Source organism: Dryobates pubescens, chromosome 3 (assembly GCF_014839835.1).
Source record: "Dryobates pubescens isolate bDryPub1 chromosome 3, bDryPub1.pri, whole genome shotgun sequence".
Taxonomy (NCBI): Eukaryota; Metazoa; Chordata; class Aves; order Piciformes; family Picidae; genus Dryobates; species Dryobates pubescens.
This window is the reverse complement of record NC_071614.1, coordinates 22,696,475-22,724,404: the sequence shown is the minus strand read 5'-3', so window position 1 is coordinate 22,724,404 and position 27,930 is coordinate 22,696,475. Positions and strand designations below refer to the sequence as shown.

Sequence of the window (27,930 nt, the reverse complement as noted above, 5' to 3'; positions counted from 1 at the left end):
CTGCACCCAGTCGGCACGGGCTGGAGGAGGTGGGGGTGTAGGTGTCCATCTCCACTCCCCTTCTCTCCTGTCCACTTTGTCCCCCACGTACCTGTTGGATGGCCCACGCGGGAGCGAGTTTCCTGTGGCTCCTTCTCCCCGCTCAGTCGCCGGGCTGGGTCATTGTGGCCGGGCAAAGGTGGTGAGGACAACAAGGGGAGCCTTCGACCTCACCGCCAGCTCCGCACGGGTGCAGAGGAACCGCCGCTCCCCGCCAGTCTCCCATGGGTGGGGAGGGTCCCCGCGGGTGAGTGATGCACGGAGGCGCTGGAGCAGCTGCGGAGCAGAAAGGCTGTGAGCAAGGACCGCTCGGCCGGGAGGGTTTTGTAGGAAGGAACGGGAGGAGGAACCGGGCTCCACATACACACCCCCTCCCCACCTCCGGGGCCGCCCCCACCGCCCATTTGCCGGCCTCGGGCCGCCCGGGCCGTGGAGAGCCGGGCAGCGGCAGCAGGAGCCGGGGCCGGAGCGTCTCCCGAGAGGAATCAGGGCAGGAGCATCCCCTCGGGAGATGGAGCAAGAGAACACCGTGGGCAAGCCGGGGCAGAAGTGTGCCCTGAGGGAACCGGGACAAGGGAAATATCCCCAAAGGAGACGGGACAGGCGCAGGAGTAGCCTAGGAAGGAGCATGCCCCGGGAAAACCCAGACAGAGGCAGCCCCGGGAAAAGCGGGGCAGGAGGGGCATCCCCCGAGGAACTGAAGCAGGAATGCCCTGCCAGGGAAACCTGGGCAGAGGCAGGAGGAGGAGCAGCCAAGACGAGAGCATCCCCCGAGGAACTGAAGCAGGAATACCCTGCCAGGGAAACCTGGGCAGAGGCAGGAGGAGGAGCAGCCAGGACGAGAGCATCCCCCGAGGAACTGAAGCAGGAATGCCCTGCCAGGGAAACCTGGGCAGGGGCAGGAGGAGGAGCAGCCAGGACGAGAGCATCCCCCGAGGAACTGAAGCAGGAATACCCTGCCAGGGAAACCTGGGCATGATGCTCCTGGGCAGGAGCATCCCTAGGGATAATCCAGGCAGGAACATCATAGAATCATAGAATCAATAAGGTTGGAAAAGACCTCAGAGATCATCAAGTCCAACCTGTCACCCAACACCTCATGACTACCAAACCATGGCACCAAGTGCCACGTCCAATCCCCTCTTGAACACTTCCAGGGATGGGGACTCCACCACCTCCCTGGGCAGCACATTCCAATAGCCAATTACTCCTGGGAAGAACTTTATCCTCACCTCCAGCCTAAACTTCCCCTGGCACAGCTGGAGACTGTGTCCTCCTGCTCTGGTGGGACCTGCAGAGGGACCTTGACCGACTGGACAGATGGGCAGAGTCCAATGGGATGGCATTCAACAAGTCCAAGTGCCGGGTGCTGCACTTTGGCCACGGCAACCCCATGCAGAGCTACAGGCTGGGGTCAGAGTGGCTGGAGAGCAGCCAGGCAGAAAGGGACCTGGGGGTGCTGATTGACACCCGCCTAAACATGAGCCAGCAGTGTGCCCAGGTGGCCAAGAGGGCCAATGGCATCCTGGCCTGTATTAGGAATGGTGTGGCCAGCAGGAGCAGGGAGGTCATTCTGCCCCTGGACTCTGCATTGGTTAGGCCACACCTTGAGTCCTGTGTCCAGTTCTGGGCCCCTCAGTTTAAGAAGGACATTGAGACTCTTGAAGGCGTCCAGAGAAGGGCAACAAGGCTGGGGAGAGGCCTTGAGCACAGCCCTGTGAGGAGAGGCTGAGGGAGCTGGGGTTGCTTAGCCTGGAGAAGAGAAGGATCAGGGCTGACCTCATTGCCCTCTACAACTACCTGAAGGGAGGTTGTAGCCAGGAAGGGGTTGGTCTCTTCTCCCAGGCAACCAGCACCAGAACAAGGGGACACAGTCTCAAGCTGTGCCAGGGGAGGTTTAGGCTTGAGGTGAGGAGAAAGTTCTTCCCAGAGAGGGTTGTTGGCCAGGGAGGTGGTGGAGTCACCGTCCCTGGAGGTGTTCAAGAGGAGATTGGATGTGGCACTTGGTGCCATGGTCTAGTCATGAGGTCTGTGGGGGCAGGTTGGACTCAATGATCCTTGGGGTCTCTTCCAACTTTAGTTACACTGTGATACTGTGATACTGGTGCTGGTTGCCTGGGAGAAGAGACCAACCCCCACCTGGCTACAACCTCCCTTCAGGTAGTTGTAGAGAGCAAGAAGGTCTCCTCTGAGCCTCCTCTTCTCCAGGCTAAGCAACCCCAGCTCCCTCAGCATCTCCTCACAGGGCTTGTGCTCACTGGGGGAAGAGACTGGCTCTCACCTCACTCCAACCTTCTTCCAGGGACTTGTAGAGAGAAAGGACTCTTCCCTGAACCTCCTTTCTCCAGTCTAAACAACCCCAGTTCCCTCAGCTGCTCCTCAGAAGACTTGTGCTCCAGACCCTTCACCAGCTTCATTGTCCTTCTTTGGACATACTCCAGCACCTCAGTGTCCTTCTTGGAGTGAGAGGCAGTGTGCAGTGTTTACTAGAGAGGTGTTGATCGCCTGCCCATGGGTTGGTGCTGCTGAGCAGTGCTCCATGATACCAAGGCTGTCTTTCAACCCTCTGCCCTCACCAGCGAGGTGGGCAAGATCCTGAGAAGGGACAGAGCCAGGACAGCTGACTGAAACTGACCAAAGGGGTACCCCACAACACAGGATGTCTGCTCCGTGGTAAAAGCTAAGTGAAAGGAGAAGGAGGAGGAGGAAGAAGGAAGGACATTCTTTATTATGACACATACCACTGCCCTGCTTTCCAGGAAGGGGCTGGACATCTCATGCTAATGAGAAGCAGGCAACAAAATCTTCTCTTTTCCTTTGCTTTTGCCTCATCAAACCATCCTTATCTCAACCCAGGAGCCCTTCTGGCTGTCTTTTTCTCCCCTGCTGTCCAGTTGAGGAGAGCAGGGATAGAGGAGCTGCGGTGGGCATCCAGCCAGGGTCAGCCAATCACATCTCCCTTGCAGGGGGAAGTAAGTGAGGAGCTGGCCACCTCCCCAGGAGGAGGGGTGGAAGCCGACTCAAGGGTTGCTGCAGTTTCGTTTCTGATCTGCAAGAGGAGTTCCTGGCTGGCCTACAGACCTGAAAGAAAAAGGTTGTATGAATCTGTATCCATTTCAACTCCTTTTCTACTGGGCTGCTTTGGTGGCAAGGCTTCTTCTCCCTACCTGACTCTTGAATGTCTACTGCTGGTCTAAATAAGCTGCTCTCTGATTTCAGCCTGATTGAGTCATTAACCCTGTGCTGACTGTTGGTAACTGTGGGGAAGACTCCTCTCCAAGGAGAAGCTTTAGGTCTCTTGGCTCCTCTGCTTCAAATCATAGAATCATCAGGGTTGGAAGGGACCTCAAGGATCAGCCAGTTCCAACCCCCCTGCCATGGGCAGGGACACCTCACGCTGCATCAGGCTGCTCACAGCCACATCCAGCCTGGCCTTCAAAACCTCCAGGGATGAGGCTTCCACCGCCTCCCTGGGCAACCTGTGCCAGTGTCTCACCACCCTCATGGGGAGCAACTTCTTCCTAACAGTGGTGAAGCCCTGGAATGGGTTGTCCAGGGAGGTGGTTGAGGCCCCATCCCTGGAGGTGTTTAAGCCCAGGCTGGATGAGGCTCTGGCCAGCCTGATCTAGTGTGGGGTGTCCTGCCCATGGCAGGGAGGTTGGAACTAGATGATCCTTGTGGTCCCTTCTGACCCTGACTGATGCTATGCTTCTATGAACATCCAATCTGAATCTGCCCATTTCTAGTTTTGTTCCATTCCCCCTAGTCCTATCCTTACCTGTCACCCTAAAAAGTCTCTCACCAAACCACCAGACTTAGCTTCCTTAGAGGAATTTACTCTGATGAAATGGCAGAAACTCTTTGAGCTCTTAGGAAAACAGGCTGACAGTTTCTTACCTGTTGGCTCACGTCCCTCAGCACCACACCTGCACGGCTTTTACACCCCTCCAGGGATGAGGGCTCCCCCACTGCCCTGGGCAGCCTGCTGCAGGCCTCGACACACCTTTCAGGCAAGAAATTGTTCCTCATGCCCAGCCTCAACCTCCCCTGGTGCCCCTCAAGGCTGTTTCCTCTTGTTCTGTTGCTTGCTCCTCGGGAGAAGAGATTGCTGCTCACCACAGCCCTGCCTTACCTAGCTGCAAACGCAGGAGAAGGGACCTGTGAGGTCCTGCTTAGATCAAGGTGGTGGCAAACGTGACCGTGCCCTCTGCGCTCCTTTCAGGAAGCTCTTGCAATAACTCCTGCTGCTGGAGCCACCTCCCCCTGAACCGGAGCCAGCCCAGCTCCCAGCAAACATTCAGCACCACTCCACCTACTCAAGGTGCCGCCCAGCCTGGTGTGAGTCTGCTGGGATGGAAGGAGGCCACAGGAAACGAGGTGAGGACAAAGAAAGGGACTCTGGGCCACCTTCTCTGCCGCTGGGAACCTCGCTGGGAAGGAGTCCTGCAGTTCTGCCGCTCCTGGAGGTGCACCTGATGGAGAGGAGACCCAGACAGTTCCTCTCAGCATCAACTCCCTGCCCAGGGCTGCAGGGAACACAGCTACCTCCTCCGGCAGCCTCAGCCTGCAGTACTGGAGCCCGGCTTGGTGCCCAGGACCTGGGGTGTCTGCTCCAGCTGAGGGCTGCTGCTGCTTTCCCATTTGCAGTGTCACAGAATCATAGGATACAGACACTGGGACTGGGGGGATGCAGACACTGGGATTGAGGGGATGCAGCCACTGGGATTGAGGGGGATGCAGCCACTGGGATTGAGGGGGATGCAGCCACTGGGAATGGGGGGAAAACTGACAGTGGGAATGGGGGGATACTGACACTGGGAATGGGGGGATACTGACACAGGGATTGGGGGGATACTGACACAGGGATTGGGGGGATACTGATACTGGGATTGGGGGGATACTGACACTGGGAATGGGGGGATGCAGCCGCTGGGACTGAGGCATTGCAGATAGCAGGACTGAGGGGAGATAGACACCAAGACCATGATGATAGAGGCACTTGGCTCCCCAGCATCTGATAGCAGGTACCCAAGCTCCCACTCCAGCCAGGGAGCTCTCCAGGTGCTGTTTTGTATACACATGGTTCCTGCACCCAGTGGCTGGAAGTAAAATACTCCCATTGGCTCCACTCACTGTATTGAGACCCCAGTGGCTCCAATATCTGACAATATGGTCCAGGGTCACCCACATCCTTGGTCAGAGAGCAGCAGCTGACTCCATACCCAGTCACAAAGGGGTATCACCAACAAGGGGCACTGAGTCCTTGCAGCGCACACACAGCACAGGGCACACACAGCACAGACTTAGGGTTTGGGCTGTCAAGGCATCCTTCATGGATGATGCAAAAGGACAACTTAACACAAGCTGAGACCAAAAGAAGGGAGATCTCTGTGTCTTTCACAAAGCTCCCAGTTCCACATTGAAGCAGGTGGCTCAAGTTAGGTGCAGGGAGTCCTCCTCTGAGCTTCCCTAGCTCAGATTGAATGGGCTTGTGTTTCTAATAGCATCCCCCAACAGACAAGGCATTGGTTAAGGGCAGGCTTTCCTTGGGGCTGTTAGAAATGATCTTTGGTTGGCAAAGCCTCTAGAGATGAGCTGCAGAGCTGATGGGCTAATGGGAAGTCTGCTTTCATCTGCAAAGGTGGCGATGCTGCTTCACCGGCAGAGACTGGCCGGAAGAAAGCTTGCAAGAGGGACACCAACCCTGAAGATGGGAGGGATGAGGCTCTGAACGAGTGTGAGTATGCCAAAGCCACTCTGCCAGCTGGCCACTGCCCACAACTCCCTGAAATGAGCTTGGAGTGAGGTGGGAGTCAGCCTCTTTTCCCAAGGAACAAGGGATAGGACCAAAGGAAATGGCCTCAAGCTGTGCCAGCAGTGGTTTAGGTTGGACATGAGGAACAATTTCTTCCCCCCAAAGGGTTGTCAAGCTCTGGAACAGTCTGCCCAGGGCAGTGGTGGAGTCCCCACCCCTGGAGGGGGTGGAAAGACGTGCAGATGGGGTGCTGAGGGTTTAGTGGTGACCTGGCAGTGCTGGGTTAGCAGCTGGACCTGATGATCTTGAAGATCTCTTCCAACCAAAATGGTTTCTGTGGTGGGTGGTAGGTAGATGGATAAATAGGTGGATAAAAGATTGTACATGGGAGGAAAGAACAAGGGATGGATAGACAGATAAGCCCAGAGGTGCCCTGGGGCACCTGGTGGATTAGGACAGGACAGGAGTGAAGAGCTGCAGTTTTCCCTGATGCTTTCCTGCTGTCAGGGGAAGGGATGGCTTGGGATGGAGAGGACTGCTGCAGACCTCTGTGCTCACTGGAGGTCTGAGAGAGACAGAGTGGGTGGTTTGTTGCCTGCTGGAGCTGGCCAGGGGTTTGCTGGTGCCCAAACCCAACCCACTAGTGTCCCCAGGCTCTGCTCTGGGAGACCAGTGGAGACATCAGGTGCCACATGGGACAGGAACCTCCACCAGAGAGCTACCCATCATGCCAGTCAGCTGCACAACAGAGAGCTCTAACTTCACAATGACCACACCAGAGGTGTTGGGCTCTGGCCACAACCAGTGGTTGCAGCTGGTCAAGAGGTGCTCAAAGAGATACTCCTCAGTGTGGCTGTGATGCTAGAGGGCAGTGGTAGAGTCACCAACCCTGGAGGGGTTTAAAAGCTGAGTAGGTGTAGTGCTGAGGGACACTGGTGAACTGGCAGTGCTGGGTCAGTGGTTGGCCTCCATGATCCAGTGATAGGATGAGAGGGAATGGATTGACTCTCGAGGAGGGTAGATTGGGACTGGATATCAAAAAGAAATTCTTTACAGTGAGGGTGGTGAGACACTGGCACAGGTTGCCCAGAAAGACTGGGGATGCCCCCTCCCTGGAGGTGTCCAAAGCCAGGTTGGATGAGGCCTTGAGCAACCTGGACTAGTAGAAGATGTCCCTGCCTGTGGCAGGGGGGTCAGAACTGTATGATCTTCAAGATCTCTTCCAACCTAAACCATTCTATGAGTCTGTGAATCATAAAGTTCTTTTCCAGTCAAAACAGATCTGTGACCATGGGGAGATGCTCAGCTTGAGAGATGCCTCTGTAAGACCCTCTAACCATGTGCTCCCTCCAGATAAAAGGATGCAAAACGACCTGAAGGACATCCTAGACCAGTCTGTGGAGAAGCTGTTGAATTTCCTCTCCAAGCCCTGCCCACCTGAGACAAAGAAGGGGATCACACATCTCATGTGAGTGGTCAGATGTCTCTTTCCCCCCCCAGGCCACCTTTTGATGCTCCTGTGGAAGGGCTGATGCAGAGCTTTTGCCACTCAGGAAGGCTTTGAAGGCATGTCAAGGAGGGCTTAATCCCTCAGTCAGTGGAGGCAAATGGTGTAGTACAGAATAGAATAGAATAGAATAGAATAGAATAGAATAGAATAGAATAGAATAGAATAGAAACCAGGTTAGAAAAGACCTTTGAGATCATCAAGTCCAACCTATCACCCAACACCATCTCATCAACTAAACCATGGCACCAAGCACCCCAGCCAGCCTCTTCCTGAACACCTCCAGTGATGGTGACTCCACCACCTCCCTGAGCAGCCCATTCCAATGGCCAATCTCTCTTGCTGTGAAGAATTTCTTCCTAACATTCAGCCTAAACCTCCCCTGGCACAGCTTGAGACTGTGTCCTCTTGTTCTGGTGCTGGTTGCCTGGGAGAAGAGACCAACCCCCACCTTAGTAACCCAAGAAGCAGCTACAGCCACTGGAGCAGCCCTGATCATGCAGACACAAGGGCACTGTCCTCCTTGGATCTAAGGACAGACATCTTGCACATGTACAGCTCATGGCTGCAGATTATCCTGGCTTTGCAGAACTTCCAGGAGACCTCCAAGGGCAGGAAACTTCTCCTCTGGGCATGAAATGGCCATTAGAAGGTGACAATCCATACAAAGCTGTTACAAGGCTGGAGCTGGAGTCACCATCCCTGGAGGTGTTTAGGATGAGACTGGATGGGGTGCTTGGTGCCATGGTTTAGTTGATCAGATGGTGTTGGGTGATAGGTTGGACTCAATGATCTCAAAGGTCTCTTCCAACCTGGTTAATTCCATTCTCTTCTGTCCTTATTTGGACACTGGAGACACTCAGGATTCTACAGGTTCCCATACAAAGTCACTTTTGCATGACTCAGCTCTCTCCTCTCTCTCTCCCCCCTCAGGAAGCGTCTCTCAGGCCTGAAGCCAGACATCTTGTTGGACCCCGTGTACATTGGTCTCTTTGGCATCACTGGGGCAGGGAAGAGCAGCTTGCTGAATGCCATCATGGATAAATACCTGTTCCTGCCTGTCTCTGGGTACTCAGCCTGCACATCCTGCGTGGTGCAGGTCAACACAAGCCCCAGCAGAGTCTACGAGGCCAAAATCCACCTTCTCACAGACGAGGCATGAGTCACCTTCCTCTTTTAACCCTCGAAAGGGAAGCAGACTGAGTCTCTGTAGACTTCTCCAGGGGAAAGTTCATCCTTCTGGAAGGGATGTGGGCTAGGGGAGGTTGCAACCCTGATGGCTGGTGGGGGACTTTTTAGGGAGAGATAGGACTAAGGGGAATGGAACAGAACTAGAAATGGGTAGATTCAGATTGGATGTCAGGAAGAAGTTCTTCCCCATGAGGGTGGTGAGACACTGGCACAGGTTGCCCAGGGAGGTGGTGGATGTCTCACCCCTGGAGGTTTTTAAGGCCAGGATGGGTGTGGCTGTGAGCAACCTGATGTAGTGTGAGGTGTCCCTGCCTGTGGCAGGGGGATAGGAATTGGATGATCCTTGAGGTCCCTTCCAACCCTAACACTTCTGTGGTTCTATGATTCTGTGGCCAAAGCATCCCTGGGGAAGAGGGAGGCACCGGCACTGGTTCCCACCAGTTTAGGTGTGCAAGGTGGGAAGCAGGACCTGAGAGGTGGTTGTCTCAGGGCAATCTTGCTCTGGCTGCATCCTTTTCCTCCCTCTTCCAGGCACCCCAGGCCTTACCTCTAGTGTGCATCTGCTCTGTCTGGACAGGAGTGGAAGGACGAGCTCAAGAATCTGGTGGCACTTGTGCGTGTGGAGGAAGATGAGGATGACAACGAAAGAAGGGAGGCTGTCTCCAAGATCTCTGCTGTCTATGGGGAGGAAGCTAACACTTACAGCTATGAAGAACTGTGCAGGATGAAACCTGTTATCTCTGTTCCCAGTTCAAGATGCATCATCCTCAAGGGAACAAGTGTGAGTAGCCCATGTATCTCCTGGGCAACACAACCACTCGTCTTGTGCCCTTGCAAAAGCACCAGGCAAGGATCTGAACCCATTGGCTTGTGGCTCAGCACCAGCAAGGGCAAAGAGCCTTTGAAGCTACTGCAGCTCTCCAGGGAAAACACACAAGCAAGAGGGGCAGGCTTCTCTCCAGCTCTTGCTCATCTGAGCTTTCCCACTGCCCCATGGTAGGAGAGCAGCAGTGTCCAGCACATTGGGCCCCATCCTGTCTAATATCTTCATTGATGATCTGGATGAGGGGGTTGAGTCCATCATCAGTAAGTTTGCAGATGACACCAGCTTGGGAGCAGGTGTTGGTCTGTTAGAGGATAGAAGGGCTCTGCAGAGGGACCTTGCCAGGCTGGACAGATGGGCAGAGTCCAAGGACATGAGACTGAACACATCCAAGTGCCAGGTCCTGCACATTGGCCACAACAACCCCATGCAGAGCTACAGGCTGGGGTCAGAGTGGCTGGAGAGCAGCCAGGAAGAAAGGGACCTGGGGGTGCTGGTTGATAGTAGGCTGAACACAAGCCAGCAGTGTGCCCAGGTAGTCAAGAAGGCCAATGGCATCCTGGCATGCATCAAGAGTAGTGTGGCCAGCAGGAGCAGGGAAGTCATTGTGCCCCTGGACTCAGCACTGGTTAGGCCACACCTTGAATCCTGTGTCCAGTTCTGGGCCCCTCAGTTTAGGAAAGATGTTGAGCTGCTGGAAGGTGTCCAGAGAAGGGCAACAAAGCTGGGGAGGGGTTTGGAGCACAGCCCTGTGAGGAGAGGCTGAGGGAGCTGGGGTTGCTTAGCCTGGAGAAGGGGAGGCTCAGAGGAGACCTTATTGCTCTCTACAACTCCCTGAAGGGAGGTTGTAGCCAGGTGGGGGTTGGTCTCTTCTCCCAGGCAACCAGCACCAGAACAAGAGGACACAGTCTCAAGCTGTGCCAGGGGAGGTTTAGCCTGGATGTTTGGAAGAAGTTCTTCCCAGACAGAGAGATTGGCCATTGGAATGTGCTGCCCAGGGAGGTGGTGGAGTCACCATCACTGGAGGTGTTTAGGAAGAGACTGGCTGGGGTGCTTGGTGCCATGGTTTAGTTGATGAGATGGTTTTGGGTGATAGGTTGGACTCCATGATCTTGAAGGTCTCTTCCAACCTGGTTAATTCTATTCTATTCTATTCTATTCTATTCTATTCTATTCTATTCTATTCTATTCTATTCTGTTCCGTTCCGTTCCGTTCCGTCCCATCCCATCCCATCCCATCCCATCCCATCCCATCCCATCCCATCCCATCCCATGATGTTTTTCTGGCCTCTCTGAGGTTCTTTGTTCAGGAGGTGTGTTTGTGTCCCAGGGAGAAGATCTTTCCGCAAAGATGGCCCCCTACATCCGGGTTCAGGGCAAGAACGATGCTGCAAGCACAGAAGATGGAAAGACACGGCTCTGGCCTCTCATAAAACACGTGGAAGTGGCTGTCCCGAGGTCTCAAGTGGTTCCGGAAGGTGTCGTCTTTGTGGATATCCCAGGGACGGGCGACTCCAACAGCAAAAGGGATGCAATGTGGAAAGAGGTGAGCGGCACTGCTCTCTGCTGGGGAGGATGGGCATCTTGCACAGACACTGGCCCAGGTTGCCCTGACAGGTGGGAGATGAATAGAATAGAATAGAATAGAATAGAATAGAATAGAATAGAATAGAATAGAATAGAATAGAATAGATCAGACCAGGTTGGAAGAGACCTTCAAGATCATCGCATCCAACCTATCATCCAACCCAGCCCTGGAAACATTTCAGGTTAGAATCATAGAGTTACAGAATTGTTAGCGTTGGATCAAGGATCATCCAGTTCCAACCCCCCTGCCATGGGCAGGGACACCTCACACTGAATCAGGTTGCTCACAGCCACATCCAGCCTGGCCTTAAGAACCTCCAGGGATGAGGCTTCCACCACCTCCCTGGGCAGCCTGTGCCAGTGTCTCACCACCCTCATGGGGAAGAACTTCTTCCTAACATCTAGTCTGAATCTACCCATTTCTAGTTCTGCTCCATTCCCCCTGGTCCTATCACTCCCTGACACTCTCAAAAGTCCCTCCCCAGCTTTCTTGTAGCCCCCTTCAGATACTGGAAGGCCACAGTTAGGTGTCCTCAGAGCCTTCTCTTCTCCAGACTGAACAGCCCCAACTCCCTCGGTCTGTCCTCATAGCAGAGCAGCTCCAGCCCTCTGCTCATCCTCATGGCCCTTCTCTGGACACACTCCAGCACCTCCAGATCCTTCCTCTAACAGGGGGTCCAGAACTGGACACAGCACTCCAGGTGGGGTTTAGGTTGGATGGGGATCTGAACAACCTGTTCTAGTTGAAGATGTCCCTGCTGACAGCAGGTGGTTGGAGTAGATGATCTTTAAGGTCCCTTCCAACCCAACCTATTCCATGATTCAGGCTCTGGCCAGCCTGATCTAGTGTGAGGTGTCCCTGCCCATGGCAAGGTGTTTGGAACTAGATGATCCTTGTGGTCCCTTCCAACCCTGACTGATTCTATGCTTCTATGCTTATGCCAGTGAAATTGCACTGGGAGCTGCATGTTGGTGCTCTCAGGACATGCTTTGATGGCCGTGGTGCTGTTAGCACAGTGGCTGGACATGATCTTAAAGGCCTTTTCCAGCCAAAACAATTTGATGATCCTCCTTAGAGCTGGCCAGTGGCTTTGCCTGTGTTGGCTGCTTTTCATCTTCACCCCACTCCAATGATGTCTCTTCCATTCTCAGCATGAAAGGTTGGACTGGATGATCCCTGGGGTCCCTTCCAACCTGGTCTTCTATGAATCTATGATTCCAGGATTGCCGCTGTATTTACTGGGATTTAAAGGTGCTCAACATCTCTGGCATTGATTCTTTGCTGATGGTTTTTATCTTCTCTTTCTGGCCCTTCTCCTCCTCCTCCCATTGTAGAACATCAACAAATGCTCTGTCATCTGGGTGGTCAACTCCATCGAACGCATCCAGGGCCACAAAGTGCACGAGACGCTGCTGAAGGAAGGCATGAAGGCCTTCCAGCGGGGGATGTGCAAGGACATCTCCCTGGTGGTCACCAAGTCGGATCAGATCGATCTAGAAGAATACAAGAGGTAATGAAACAAGTTCAGGGCTCCAGGGGAGCAGGGTGCTGAGTGGGTGATGCTGGCTCTGGCCCCACCTGGGCTGTGTTGGCACAGTCCTTCTTTGCTCCTCCTTACAAGAGCAGAGCACTGCCCCCTACCTTTCCCAGGGCCAGTTCTGTGGATTATTTTTATCTGGAGGAGTGGATCAAGGTAGATCTGCCACACCTTGAGTACTGTGTCCACTTCTGGGCCCCTCAGTTTAGTCTAGCCTATCATCCAACACCATCTAATCAACTAAGCCATGGCACCAAGCACCCCAGCCAGTCTCTTCCTAAACACCTCCAATGGTGGTGACTCCACCACCTCCAATGGTGGTGACTCCACCACCTCCCTGGGCAGCACATCCCAATGGCCAATCACTCTTTCTGGGAAGAACTTCTTCCTAGCATCCAACCCTCCCCTAGCACAGCTTGAGACTGTGTCCTCTTGTTCTGGTGCTGGTTGCCTGGGAGAAGAGACCAACCCCCACCTGGCTACAACCTCCCTTCAGGTAGTTGTAGAGAGCAAGAAGGTCTCCCCTGAGCCTCCTCTTCTCCAGGCTAAGCAACCCCAGCTCCCTCAGCCTCTCCTCACAGGGTCTTGTGTTCCAAAAGTGCTGTGGGAGGTTTGGGCTAGGTAGGAAAAACTTCACTGAAACCATGGTTGAGCAGGGGGAGAGGCTGCTGTGGTAGTTTTGCTTCCAATTGAGCTGGGCAAGCAAAGTTAATGTGGGGGTGGGGTGGGGTGGGGTGTAGATTTCAATCCACCACAGCTGCCCAGGAGAACTCATCCCTGGAGAGACTGAAAGGCTGTGCAGATGTGGCGCTGAGGGACATGGTTTAGTGGGGACCTGGCAGGGCTGGGTTAAGAGTTGGACTCGATCGTCCTAAAGGCCTTTTCCAACCTGTGTGATTCTATGATTCTGTGACTGTTGCCTGATGAAGGTCTCTTCCAACCTGGTTTATTCTATGTATGTATGTATGTATGAGACTAGAATTAGAGTTAGAGTTAGAATTAGAATTAGAATTAGAATTAGAATTAGAATTAGAATTAGAATTAGAATTAGAATTAACCAGGTTGGAAGAGACCTTCGAGATCATGAAGTCCAACCCATCACCCAACACCATCTTATCAACTAAACCATGGCACAAAGTGCCTCATCCAGGCTCTTCCTAAACACCTCCAGGGATGGTGACTCCACCACCTCCCTGGGCAGCACATTCCAATGGCCAATGTTGATTTCTCTGATCAACTAAAGCATGGCACCAAGCACCCCATCCAGTCTCTCCCTAAGCACATCATTCACATCTGTAATTACTCTTCTGTTTTTGTCTTTGCAGAGAAAGCAAGGAGTATGTTGTGAGTATTTTCCGGGCTCTTCATACCTTTATTGGGGATCACTGGAGCAAAACTGGAGAGTTGCCCAAATGCTATTATGTGACTTGAACAGAAGTGGTTGACCTAACAGAGAAACCAGCAAGTCTGGCTCAGGGAAACACTGGCCCGAGCATTTCTTTGGGGATTAAAAACTTTGGGATCTACTTGACATGGTCAGGAGGTGCCTGTCATCATTCCTGTTGTTTTCCCCCACACAGGCAAATAAGCATGATGGCATCCTAAAAAGGAATAAAACTGTGAAGCAAGAGAAGGGAGAGATGATGAAGAAAAACCTGGAGGTAAGGTACCTTGCAGAAAGCTAGACAGGGTTCATCTTGAATCTCTGCCTAATGGCATGGCCATTGGAATGGGCTGCCCAGGGAGGTGGTGGAGTGACCACCACTGGAGGTGTTAAAAAGAGACTGGCTGGGGTGCTTGGTGCCATGGTTTAGTTGATTAGATGGTGCTGGGTGATAGGTTGGACTTGATGATCTCAAAGGTCTTTTCCAACCTGGTTAATTACATTCCCTCTTCTCTTCTCTTCTCTTCTCTTCTCTTCTCTTCTCTTCTCTTCTCTTCTCTTCTCTTCTCTTCTCTTCTCTTCTCTTCTCTTCTCTTCTCTTCTCTTCTCTTCTCTTCTCTTCTCTTCTCTTCTCTTCTCTTCTCTTCTCTTCTCTTCTCTTCTCTTCTCTTCTCTTCTCTTCTCTTCTCTTCTCTTCTCTTCTCTTCTCTTCTCTTCTCTTCTCTTCTCTTCTCTTCTCTTCTCTTCTCATTTTCTCCTATCCTATCCTATCCTATCCTATCCTATCCTATCCTATCCTATCCTATCCTATCCTATCCTATCCTATCCTATCCTATCCATGTATCCATGAAGCCTGGGCCTTATCTCACACCTTGCTCTGCACTCTCCTTTTCTCTCTGTTTGGGTCCAATTTGTCTTCCTAGTCACCTCTGGTCCAGTTCTCCACTGTGAATGCAAGAACTACAGGACCTCATTTGGTGTGGGGAGGGCGGATGATTCCTGATTCAAAATGGGCTTAAGAAAAGAGAAGAACCCAAGAGCAGATGACTCTGCTGTAGGATTACATCCAAGCAGAATAGAATAGAATAGAATAGAATAGAATAGAATAGAATAGAATAGAATAGAATAGAATAGAATAGAATAGAATAGAATAGAATAGAATAGAATAGAATAGGAGGAGACCTTCTAACTCTCTACAACAGGCTGCCCAGGGCAGTGGTGGAGTCCTGGTTCCTGCAGAGGTTGAAAACCTTCTTGCTGTCTACAGCTACCTGAAGGGAGGTTGTAGCCAGGTGGGGGTTGGTCTCTTCTCCCAGGCAACCAGCATCAGAACAAGAGGACACAGTCTCAAGCTGCACCAGGGGAGGTTTAGGCTGGAGGTGAGGAGAAAGTTCTTCACAGAGAGAGCTGTTAGCCATTGGAATGTGCTGCCCAGGGAGGTGGTGGAGTCCCCATCTCTGGAGGTGTTCAAAAAGGAATTGGATGTGGCACTTGGAGCCATGGTTTAGTTGATGAGATGGTGTTTTGTAATAGGTTGGACTTGATGATCTCTGAGATCTTTTCCAACCTTCTTGATTCTATGCTTCTATGAAAAGCCATTGAGAAGCAGTGCTGAGGAGCGTGGCTCAGCAGTGACCTGTCGGTGCTGGGGTAACGTCTGGGCTTGATGACCTTAGGGGTCTCTCCCAAGCCAAACTATTCCAGGGCTCTATGATGAGTTTTTGCTCGGTGTGGCTTTGGTGAGGAGACCTTGGTGAGCCTGGCTGGGGTGTGTGTTTTACAGAAAAAGCTTCCAGCTGACTCAGAGGTGCTGCAGAAGGCTGACCTTGTGTACACGGTCAGTGCCAGGGAGTACTGGAAAGGGAAGACGCTCAGCGATGAGAAGATACTCAGCGAGGAGGAAACAGGTGACACTGGGGCAGCCCCTCTCAGCATGGAGCACACAGGGGTGCTTTGGACACTGCCTGAGGGAAGCTGACCCTGTGGGATGTGTTGGAACAGCACTAGGGCGTGGAGAAGTTGCAGGCTCACAGGATGTCAGGGGTTGGAAGGGAACTCCGGAGATCATTGAGTCCAACCCCACTGCTAGAGCAGGACCAGAGAATCCAGCACAGCTCACACAGGAATGCATCCAGACAGGCCTTGAAAGTCTCCAGAGAAGGAGACTCTACAACCCCTCTGGGCAGCCTGTTCCAGTGCTGTGGGACCCTTACAGTAAAGAAGTTCCCCCTTGTGTTGAGATGGAACCTCCTGTGCTGCAGCTTACATCCATTGCTCCTTGTCCTATCACAGGGAGCAAGTGAGCAGAGACTGTGCCCTCCCTCCTGACCCCCAGCCCTCAGATATTGATATACATTTATTAAATCCCCTCTCAGTCTTCTCTTTTCCAGACTAAAAAGCCCCAGGTCCCTCAGCAAGTCCCTGGTAACTTCCTTTCCACTACCTTGCCCTGCCCCTGCCCCTCAAATCAGTGTTTAAAAAGAGTACAGAGACTAGAATGGAATAACAGATTACAATATCCTGGGATGAACTGGGATCCTGGGGTGCACTAAGAGGTGTGTGGCCAGCAGATGGAGGGAGGTTCTCCTCCCCCTCCACTCTGGCCTGGTGAGATCTCACTTGAAATATTGCATCCAGTTTCAGGCTCCCCAGTTGAGGAGGGACAGGGATCTGCTGGAGAGAGTCCAACAGAGAGCTACCAGGATGCTTAAGGGACTGGAGCACTGCCCTGTGAGGAGAGGCTGAGAGCCCTGGGGCTGTTCAGACTGGAGAAAAGAAGTCTGAGAGGGGATTTAATAAATGTTTATCAATATCTGAGGGCTGGGGGTCAAGAGGGAGGGGACAGGCTCTGCTCACCTGCACCCTGTGATAGGACAAGGGGCAATGAATAGAAACTACAGCACAGGAGGTTCCACCTCACCATGAGGAGGAAGTTCTTCCCTGGGAGGGTTCCAGAGCACTGGAGCAGGCTGCCCAGAGAGGCTGTGGAGTCTCCTTCTCTAGAGACTTTCAAGCCCCATCTGGATGCGCTCCTGTGTGACCTGTGCTGGATTCTCTGGTCCTGCTCTGGCAGGGAGGTTGGACTCGATGATCTCTGAGGGTTCCTTCCAGCCCCTAACACCCTGTGGCCTGCCCATCCCTCTGGGACTCTTTAGCCTCTGGAGGACTTTTCTTTATGGTTATACCAATGAACTCTTGACTTTCCCTTAATCTACAGCACACATTAAACTCCACCTTGCTTGCCTGGTTTCAGAGATCCCAAAGCTGAGGGACTACATCCAGATGTTTTGCACTGCACAGAAGAGGAACATCCTGAAAGAATATGTCTCAGAGGCTTTGTCCATTTTGTCCCTGATCCAGAGTCTCCGGTGCCACCAAGCTGCACAGGTTGGTCCAGAACAGCTATGGGGAGACCTTCTTGCTCTCTACAACTACCTGGAGGGAGGTTGTAGCCAGGTGGGGGTTGGTCTCTTCTCCCAGGAAACCAGCACCAGAACAAGAGGACACAGTCTCAAGCTGTGCCAGGGGAGGTTCATGCTGGATGTTAGGAAGAAGTTCTTCCCAGAAAGAGAGATTGGCCATTGAATGTGCTGCCCAGGGAGGTGGTGGAGTCACCATCCCTGGAGGTGTTCAGGAAGAGACTGGCTGGGGTGCTTGGTGCCATGGTTTAGTTAATGAGATGGTGTTGGGTGATAGGTTGGACTCGGTGATCTCAAAGGTCTTTTCCAACCTGGTTTATTCTATTCTATTCTATTCTATTCTATTCTATTCTATTCTATTCTATTCTATTCTATTCTATTCTATTCTATTCTGCTTGGATGTAATCCTACAACAGAGTCATCTGCTCTTGGGTTCTGCTCTTTTCTTGAAGGGTGCTGCTTTCGTTGCATCCAGCATGAGGCATTCACTGATTTGCTTCCCTTGTTGCCTGTTCATTTCAGTACCTGGGGGTGAGGACAACCTACTGGAATGACTTTATGCAGAAGATCATTGATCTGGGGAAAGACATTGAGACATGTTTCACATCCATTGAGCAGCCACTCAGGGATGGGCTGAATCAAGCAAAGAGGTCATACAGTAGAAACATTGAAAAGATCTTCAATGTGAGTATAAAAAGCAACTGCTTTGGAGCACCAGAATCACACAGAATCACCAAGGGTGGAAGAGACCTCGAAGGTCATCAAGTCCAACCTCTCACCACAGACCTCATGACTAAACCATGGCACCAAGTGGAGTGTTTAGGAAGAGACTGGATGGCGTGCTTGGTACCATGGTTTAGTTGATTGGATGGTGACTCGATGAGCTCAAAGGTCTTTTCCAACCTGGTCTATCCTATCCTATCCTATCCTATCCTATCCTATCCTATCCTATCCTATCCTATCCTATTCTTTTCTATTCTATCCTACCCTACTCTATTCTATTCTATTCTACTCTATTCTATTCTATTCTACCCTATCCTATCCTATCTTATCCTACTCTACTCTACTCTACTCTACTCTATCCTATCCTATCCTATCCTACCCTACTCTATCCTATCCTATCCTATCCTATGCTATTCTATCCCACCCTACTCTATTCTAAAATGATTCAGTGCTGTGTAGCGCTGCTGCTGACTGGACATCAGCGCTGTCTGTGCCTTACTCCTCTGTATTTCCCACCCAACAGCAAGCCAACAGGCAGCAGGGTTTCCACAGAACCCTGAGAGCTGTGTGCCTGAAGCAGGGGGTGTACGTGTCCAAGGTCTTTGGCCGGATAGACATCAACAGCTCCCTGAGCCAGCCCATCTATGAGCACATTGACATGAGTTTTGGAAACATCTTCAGGTGAGAGGCTCCCTGCTCTCTAAACTGGAGAGAGGTGGATTTGATGGGTGAATGTGGAGAAGGGGTTGGTTGGATGGTTGCATCTAAAGGGTCAATGACTTGATGTACACATGGAGACCGGTGACAAGTTCTGTGCTGGGACCACAAGCCCTATGAGGAGAGGCTGAGGCAGCTGGGGTTGCTTAGCCTGGAGAAGAGGAGGCTCAGGGGAGACCTTCTTGCTGTCTTGCTTCAGGTTGCTCAAGGAAACAATTCAGAGGGTTCCTTGGGAGAAAGCCCTTAAAAATAAAGGGGTCCAGGAGGGCTGGACCTGCTTCAAGAAAGAGCTGATGAAGGCTCAGGAGCAGGCTGTGCCAGTGTGCCGGAAGAGGAGCCGCCGGGGCAGACGGCCAGCCTGGCTGTGTAATGAACTTTTAATTGAACTAAGGGAAAAAAAGAGGGTGTATCATCTTTGGAAGAAAGGTGAGGCAACCCATGGAATGTTTAAAGAGGTTGCTAGGGCATGTAGGAGGAAAATTAGGGAGGCAAAAGCATATTTGGAACTTAAACTGGCCTCTGATGTGAAGGACAACAAAAAGTCCTTCTATAAATATATTAATAGCAAGAGGAAGGGCAGGGACAACCTCCACTCCTTGGTTGACATAGAAGGAAATGTTGTAACACAGGATGAGGAAAAGGCAGAGGTACTTAACACCTTCTTTACCTCAGTTTTTACTACCTGGAAAGAACGTCTACCAGACAGCTGGCCTGCAGAACTGGCAGAGGGAGCCAGGGAGCTGCATGGTTTCCCTTTGTTCCATGAGCAAGTGATAGGAGCTCTCCTCAGCAGCTTGGACCCCCACAAGTCCATGGGACCAGATGGGATCCATCCTAGGGTGCTGAGAGAGCTGGCAAATGAGCTGGCCAAACCACTCTCCATTATTTTTCATCAGTCCTGGCTCACTGGAGAGATCCCAGCTGACTGGAAGCTGGCCAACGTGGTACCCATCCACAAGAAGGGCCGGTTGGATGAGCCAGGGAATTACAGGCCTGTCAGCCTGACCTCAGTACCAGGAAAGATTATGGAGCAGGTCATCCTGAGTGCAATCACACAACACTTAGAGGATGGCCAAGGGATCAGGCCCAGCCAGCATGGGTTTAGGAAGGGCAGGTCCTGCCTGACCAACCTGATCTCCTTCTATGATCAGGTGACCCGCCTGGTGGATGTGGGGCAGGCTGTGGATGTAGTCTACCTGGACCTCAGCAAGGCCTTTGACACCGTTCCCCATAGCAAACTCCTGGCCAAGCTGTCAGCCCATGGCTTGGATGGGAGCACACTGCGATGGATTAGGAACTGGCTGGAGGGCCGAGCCCAGAGAGTGGTAGTGAATGGTGCCACATCCAGCTGGCAGCCAGTCACCAGTGGTGTGCCCCAGGGATCAGTGCTGGGCCCCATGCTCTTTAACATCTTTATTGATGATCTGGACGAGGGCATCGAGTCCATCATCAGTAAATTTGCTGACGACACCAAGCTGGGCGCAGGAGTTGATCTGCTGGAGGGTAGAGAGGCTCTGCAGAGGGACCTCGACAGGCTGGGCAGTTGGGCAGAGTCCAACGGCATGAGATTTAACACATCCAAGTGCCGGGTTCTGCACATTGGCCACAGCAACCCCATGCAGAGCTACAGGCTGGGGTCAGAGTGGCTGGAGAGCAGTCAGGCTGAGAGGGACCTGGGGGTGCTGGTCGACGGTAGACTGAACATGAGCCTGCAGTGTGCCCAGGCAGCTAAGAGGGCCAATGGCATCCTGGCCTGCATCAGGAACAGTGTGGCCAGCAGGAGCAGGGAGGTCATTCTGCCCCTGTACACTGCACTGGTTAGGCCGCACCTCGAGTACTGTGTCCAGTTCTGGGCCCCTCAGTTTAGGAAGGATGTTGACTTGCTGGAACGAGTCCAGAGAAGAGCAACAAAGTTGGTGAGGGGTTTGGAACATAAGCCCTACGAGGAGAGGCTGAGGGAGCTGGGGTTGCTTAGCCTGGAGAAGAGGAGACTCAGGGGTGACCTTATTACTCTCTACAACTATCTGAAGGGAGGTTGTAGACAGACAGATGTTGGTCTCTTCTCCCAGGCAAGCAGTACCAGAACAAGAGGACACAGTCTCAGGCTGCGCCAGGGGAGGTTCAGGCTGGATGTTAGAAAAAAGTTCTATACAGAAAGAGTGATTGCACATTGGAATGGGCTGCCTGGGGAGGTGGTGGAGTCGCCATCACTGGAGGTTTTTAGGAGAAGACTTGACAGGGTGCTTGGTGCTGTGGGTTAGTTGCTTGGGCGGAGTTGGATTGGTGATGGGTTGGACGCGATGATCTTGAAGGTCTCTTCCAACCTGGTTTATTCTATGTATTCTATGTATTCTATTCTATTCTACAACTACCTGAAGGGAGGTTGTAGCCGGGGGGGGGGGGGGTTGGTCTCTTCTCCCAGGCAACCAGCACCAGAACAAGAGGACACAGTCTCAAGCTGTGCGAGGGGAGGTTTAGGCTGGAGGTTAGGAGGAAGTTCTACACAGAGAGAGTGATTGCCCATTGGAATGTGCTGCCCAGGGAGGTGATGGAGTCACCATCACTGGAGTTGTTCAGGAGGAGACTTGATAGAGTGCTTGGTTGCATGGTTTAGTTGATTAGGTGGTGTTGGGTGATAGGTTGGACTCGATGATCTTGAAGGTCTCTTCCAACCTGGTCTATTCTATTCTATTCTATTCTATTCTATTCTATTCTATTCTATTCTATTCTATTCTATGCTGTTCATTGTCTTCATAAATGACATGGACAGTGGGGGTTGAGTGCATCCTTGGCAAGTCTCCAGGTGGCACCAAGCTGAGTGGTGTGTTTGGCACCTCTGAGGGATGGGATCCATTCAGAGGAACCTGGACAAGCTGGAGAAGTGAGACCATGTAAACCTTCTGAGGTTCAACAGGGCCAAGTGTAAGGTCCTGCAGCTGGCTTGGTCCGGACTGGGAGATGAAAGAATGAAGAGCAGCCCTGAGAAGGTCTTGGGGGTGCTGGTGGATGAAAAGCTGGGCATGAGTCAGCAATGTGCCCTCAAGATAACTTTCAAAGCTCTTGTCCCACCCTATGATTCTTACCCTATGATTTTGTGTCTAGAGGAAGTTTACCCTCTCTGGGACCACGGACCCCATGCTGCCTTGCTTGCTTTAGGATAGGATAGGATAGGATAGGATAGGATAGGATAGGATAGGATAGGATAGGATAGGATAGGATAGGATAGGATAGGAGAGGAGAGGATAGGAGAGGATAGGAAAGAATAGAATAGAATAGAATAGAACAGAACAGAACAGAACAGAACAGAACTAACCAGGTTGGAAGAGACCTTTGAGATCATCGAGTCCAACCTACCATCCAACACCACCTAATCATCTAAACCATGGTACCAAGCACCCCATCAAGTTTCTTCCTAAACACCTCCAGTGGTGGTGACTCCACCACTTCCCTGGGCAGCACATTCCAATGGCCAATCTCTCTTTCTGGCAAGAACTTCTTCCTAACATCCAGCCTAAAGCTCCCCTGGTGCAGCTTGAGACTGTGTCCTCTTGTTCTGGTGCTGGTTGCCTGGGAGAAGAGACCAACCCCCACCTGGCTACAACCTCCCTTCAGGGAGTTGTAGAGAGCAAGAAGGTCTCCCCTGAGCCTCCCCTTCTGCAGGCTAAGCAACCCCAGCTCCCTCAGCCTCTCCTCACAGGGCTGTGCTCCAAACCCCTCTCCAGCTTTGTTGCCCTTCACTGGACACCTTCCAGCAACCCTGCACCCTGCATCCCTCTGCTTTCCCCTTGGCTTCGCTGCTCCATCAGGGTGGGGAGAAGGTGAATGATGTGTCTCCTTGTTCACTTATCACCCCAACAGAATCCAGATGGATGAGAGCTCCATGCTGAAAAACTGCCTGGACAGGTTCCAAGATGCCATGAAGCAGCAGCTGCAGAGAGCTGTGGTGGAGTACAGAGTGCCTGACGAAAGTGGCAAGCTCAATTTCCTTTACCAGGAGGTGTGGTCACCTTGTAAGGGGAGAGGGAGGATGCCCCTGAGGGGCTGTGCAAGAAAGAATGAGTGTGAGGAAAGGGGGCAAGGGAAAGCATAAACTTTGAGGCACCTCTTGAGGTGATCTTGGCACTGGTGAGGCCGCACCTCGGATACTGAGTTCACTTTTGGGTCTCTCACTTCTTCCCTGGAGGTGTTTAAGAAGAGAGTGGATGAGGCACTTAGTGCCATGGTCTAGTTGATTACTTAGGGTTGGGTGATTGGTTGGGCTTGATGAGCTTGGAGGTCTCTTCCAGCCTGGTTGATTCTGTGGTTCTGTGAAGAAGAACATTGAGGGGTTGGGGCATTTCCAAAGAAGGACAACAGAGCTGGTGAAGAACAAGTCTTGTGAGGGGTGGCTAACAGTTGGCCTTGATGATCTTGAAGGTCTCTTCCAACTCACACAGTTCTATGACTAGCTCTGTTTCAATGTCCTAGGAACGTGAGAAAGGCAGTTAGGAGTCATCGCACCTTGTCTTTAGCAAGCATGGTGTTGAGGAAAGTGTGGAATCCATTACTGGAGAGGAGGAGAGGAGAGGAGAGGAGGAGGAGAATGAGAAGGAGAGGAGGAAGAAGAGGAGAAGGAGAAGGAGAAGGAGAAGGAGAAGGAGAAGGAGAAGGAGAAGGAGAAGGAGAAGGAGAAGGAGAAGGAGAAGGAGAAGGAGAAGGAGAAGGAGAAGGAGAAGGAGAAGGAGAAGGAGAAGGAGAAGGAGAAGGAGAAGGAGAAGGAGAAGGAGAAGGAGAGGAGAGGATTTTTTCTTCTGGAAGGGAGATCTTCTGTGTTATGTCAGAGCATAACAGAGAGCTGATGCTCACCAGCAGCAACTGTTCCAGCTGAACACCACACTTTCCATGTCAATGGTCTCTATCAGGTTATTGCCATCGGGTTGCCAGCACAAATAATTGTCTCTGACCAAATGTGTGGTGCTAAGCATCTGAAGTTATTCTTGCAGATTGACCTCATTGTCAGGGAGACTGAAAGAATCATCCTCCAGAAGAAAGCAGACATCTACAACTCCCTGACCACAACCATTCAAAAGCGCCTGTTGCCGTGCTATTCAGGTGAGACCGCTCCTGTACTCTTCTCATTTCATACTGGAGGCTCTTTGGGCTTGTACAGAATAGCCCAGGTGGGAGGGCAAGGGGGAATGGCCTCAAGTTGTGCCAGGGGAGGTTTAGGTTGGCTGTTACAGGAAACTTCTTCACTGAATGGGTTCTCGAACAGTGGAAAGGGCTTCCCATGGAGGTGGTAGAATCCTCACCCCTGGAGGTGTTTAAAAGCTGCAGGGATGTGGTGCTAAGGGACCTGGTTTAGCAGCAGACTTGGTAGAGTTAGAGAATGGTTGGGCTTGATGACCTTAAAGGTCTTTTCCGGTGAAAACAATCCTGATTCCATGATGATTCAATGGTTCTTGCCACATCCAGCTGGCAGCCAGTCACTAGTGGTGTCTCCCATGGATCAGTGCTGGGCTCCATCCTGTTCAATATCTTTATTGATGATCTGGATGAGGAGATTGAGTCCATCATCAGCACATTTGCAGATGACACCAAGCTGGGGGCAGGAGTTGATCTGTTAGAGGATAGAAGGGCTCTGCAGAGGGACCTTGCCAGGCTGGACAGACGGGCAGAGTCCAAGGACATGAGATTGAACACATCCAAGTGCCAGGTTCTGCACATTGGCCACAACAACCCCATGCAGAGCTACAGGCTGGGGTCAGAGTGGCTGGAGAGCGGCCAGGTGGAGAGGGACCTGGGGGTGCTGGTCAATGGTAGGCTGAACATGAGCCAGCAGTGTGCCTAGGTGGTCAAGAAGGCCAATGTCATCCTGGCCTGGATCAGGAACAGTGTGGCCAGCAGGAGCAGGGAGGTCATTGTGCCCTTGGACTCAGCACTGGTTAGGCCACACCTTGAGTCCTGTGTCCAGTTCTGGGCCCCTCAGTTTAAGAAGGACATTGAGACACTTGAACGTGTCCAGAGAAGGGCAATAAGGCTGGGGAGAGGCCTTGAGCACAGCCCTGTGAGGAGAGGCTGAGGGAGCTGGGGTTGCTTAGCCTGGAGAAGAGGAGGCTCAGGGGAGACCTTCTTGCTCTCTACAACTCCCTGAAGGGAGGCTGTAGCCAGGAGGGGGTTGGTCTCTTCTCCTAGGCAATCAGCCCCAGAATGAGAGGACACAGTCTCAAGCTGCATCAGGGGAAGTTTAGGCTGGATGTTAGGAAGAAGTTCTTCACAGAAAGAGTGATTGGCCACTGGAATGTGCTGCCCAGGGAGGTGGTGGAGTCACCATCACTGGAGGTGTTCAAGAGGGGACTGGACGTGGCACTTGGTGCCATGGTTTAGTAGTCATGAGGTGTTGGGTGACAGGTTGGACTTGATGATCTCTGAGGTCTTTTCCAACCTTATTGATTCTATGGAAAATATCCTGGAGATGGGGCACCTCCAGTACAGCAGCAGAAAGCATGGCATTTGCCTTTCCCAAACCACCAGCCCTCCTCTCTGCCATCACCCTGGGTCTGGATCTCCATGTGGCACTCACCACTCTTCCAACAGATGCTGCACAGAACACTGGGCGCCTCTCCTACACCAGGATGACCAACAGCCTCAACGAGGGCATCAAGAGAGAGGTAGAGAGTGGAATGTTTGAAAAAGCTCAGGAGAACATGAAAGAGGAGTTTCAGGTCCTGAAGGTAAGCTGTGCCCTGTCTTCTTCCTTGGGAGAGCTCCCTACAGCCCTGGGCAGTGTTTGAGGGTAGAGATCAACAGCCCAAAGAAGGATCTGGGAAACATCTGTGTGGTAATGTGAAGGCAGCTCCTCGGAAGGTGTTGACATCAGAAGGCTCTCACACACATTGGGAGGTCACTGCTGGCACTGTTTGTGCAGCAGGAGACACATGCAGTAGTGCCCAGAGGCATTAGATGTCATTAATACATTATATTGAGGGGCTGGAGCATGTCCAAAGAGCAACCAAGCTGGTGAAGGGTCCAGAGCACAAGTGAGGAGCAGCTGAGGGGGTGGGGTTCTTTCTCCTGAAGAAAAGGAGGCTCAGTGGAGACCTCCTCACCCTCCACAACTCCCTGAAAGGAGGATGGAGCAAGGTGGGTGTTGATCCCTTATAAATCATAGAATCATAGAATCAATAAGGTTGGAAGAGAAGGTTGAAAGATCACCAAGTCCAACCTGTCACCCAACACCTCATGACTACTAAACCATGGCATCAAGTGCCACATCCAATCCCCTCTTGAACACCTCCAGGGATGGTGACTCCATTCCCAAGGACAAGAGGCATTGGCTTCTAGTTGTGCCAGGAGTATTTGAGGTTGGACAAAAGGAACAATTCCTTTGTGGGAAGGGTTGTGAAGCCCTGGAACAGGCTGCTCAGGGCAGTGGTGGAGTCCCCCTCCCTGGAGGGACTGAAAAGATCCTATGATTCTATGATTCCAGCTGCTCACCAGCCAAGGCACTGACCCAGCCTAGCTCACTCAAGGCACTAATGTGGGTCTGAGACCCAAACATCTGCCTCAGTAGCAGTTGTCAGCCACCGCTGGCAGCTACCTCGCTGATATCCTCAAATTAAGAATGATTTGGGCTTTCAAGGAGCTCAAAGCTGCTGTCTCTGCATCTGAGAGCTCCTCACCCCCAAGCACCTAGGGCATGGAGATCCTGCAGCATGAGGGTCTCCAAGCCCTGTTCCCTGCTCTTGTGCTTGGCTGCAGATGCAGATCACCAGTAAGATGGAGAAGGAATTCTCTGACATGCTTGACCTCATCTTTTGCCCACCAGACCAATTTGAGAGCAGGCTTCCAGGTATGGTCCAGGTGCACAGGAGGGATGTTCTGGGCAGTGCCTGCAGCTCCAGGTCCTGCCCCCCCCAGGCTGGGAGGTGCTGTACTGGCAGGAGAGGGCAGCTGTGGCCTTGCCACAAAGCCCTCTCCACTCTTCTGTGAGTTGCCTTTCACTTGCTGTGCTCCAGTTTCCAAACCTCCAACACCAAATAGCCAAACACCATCAGAGAGATGAACTTAGCTGACTGGATGGTGTTGGGTGGCAGGTTGGACTCGACCATCTCAAAGGTCTTTTCCAACCTGGTTCAATTCTGTTCTATTCTATTCTATCCTATTCTTTCTATCCTATCCTATCCTATCCTATCCTATCCTATCCTATCCTATCCTATCCTATCCTATCCTATCCTAGTCTAAACTCCTTGAGTGTGGTGGACCACACATGTCCAAAAGGACCTGGACAGACTTGAGAAGTCAGCCAATGTGAACCCTCATGTGGCTCACTAAGGCCAAGTGCAAAGCCCTACACCCGAGTCAGGGCAACCCCTGGTGTCAGTCCAGGCTGGGGCATGAAGGGATGGAGAGCAGCCCCATGGAGAAGGGCTTAGGGGTGCTGGGGATTGGAAAGCTGGACAGGAGCTGGCAATGTGCACTCACAGCCAGGAAGCCAGCTCACTTGGGCTGTATCCTTGGGCTGCAACCTTGGCCAGCAGCTTGAGGGAGGGGATTCTGCCCCTCTGCCGCACTCTGGTCAGACCCAGCCTGCAGTGCTGTGTCCAGCTGTGGGTTCTTCAGCACATGAGGGACATGGACTTGTCTGAACTAGTCCAGAGGAGACCACAAAAATGATCTGAGGGCTGGGACCCCTCTGCTGTGAGGCCAGGCTGAGAGAGCTGGGGTTGTTCAGTCTGGAGAAGAGAAGGTTCCAGGGAGACCTTGTTGTGGCATTTCCTGCTTGAAGGGCCTGCGAGAAAGCTGGGGACAGAGTTCTTAGCAGGGCCTGTGGTGACAGGACAAGGGGTGGTGGTTTTAAACTAAAAGAGGAGAGATTTGGGCTAGAGAGAAGGAAGAAATTTTTTATGCTGAAGGTGGTGAGACACTGGCCCAGGCTGCCCAGGGAGGACGTAGATGCCTCAGCCCTGGAACCACTCCAGGTCAGGTTGGACAGGGCTCTGAGCAGCCTGCTCTAGCTGAGGATGTCCCTGCTGACTGCAGGGGGGTTGGAATAGCTGACCTTCAAAGGTCCCTTCCAATCAAACCCATCCTGTGATTCTGGTTCTAAGGTTTCAGGAGGAAGGGAGGGTGAGAGCTCTCTCTGACAGACACCTCTCTTTTCTCTTCAGACTTGTGGGATCAGCTGTCCTCCATGCGCACCATCCACGAGAGGCTGAACCCAGCCCAGTGATGCTCCCAGTGCTGCAGGCATCATCTCGGATGATTC

At 52.2% G+C, this 27,930-nt stretch overlaps 1 protein-coding gene across 1 annotated transcript; it reads left to right on the top strand.

The window, feature by feature from the left end:
- Positions 1-550: 550 nt before the first annotated feature.
- NUGGC (nuclear GTPase, germinal center associated) lies at positions 551-27,930 on the top strand. Its single transcript, XM_054180159.1, has 18 exons — positions 551-650; positions 5,681-5,776; positions 7,148-7,262; positions 8,235-8,457; positions 9,070-9,273; positions 10,646-10,861; positions 12,238-12,413; positions 13,766-13,784; positions 14,021-14,101; positions 15,608-15,731; positions 17,078-17,211; positions 17,766-17,927; positions 18,490-18,647; positions 22,542-22,680; positions 23,666-23,774; positions 25,260-25,396; positions 26,424-26,514; positions 27,833-27,930. Exons 1-18 carry the CDS (start codon positions 551-553, stop codon positions 27,892-27,894), a joined length of 2,346 nt encoding a protein of 781 aa, XP_054036134.1. The 3' UTR covers positions 27,895-27,930.

Coding starts and splice junctions, on each gene's coding strand:
- NUGGC (XM_054180159.1), top strand. CDS start 551: ATGGAGCAAGAGAACACCGTGGGCAAGCCGGGGCAGAAGTGTGCCCTG. Junction 651..5,680: donor GAGACGGGACAGGCGCAGGA/GTAGCCTAGGAA, acceptor TCATCTGCAAAG/GTGGCGATGCTGCTTCACCG. Junction 17,928..18,489: donor ACATTGAAAAGATCTTCAAT/GTGAGTATAAAA, acceptor CCCACCCAACAG/CAAGCCAACAGGCAGCAGGG.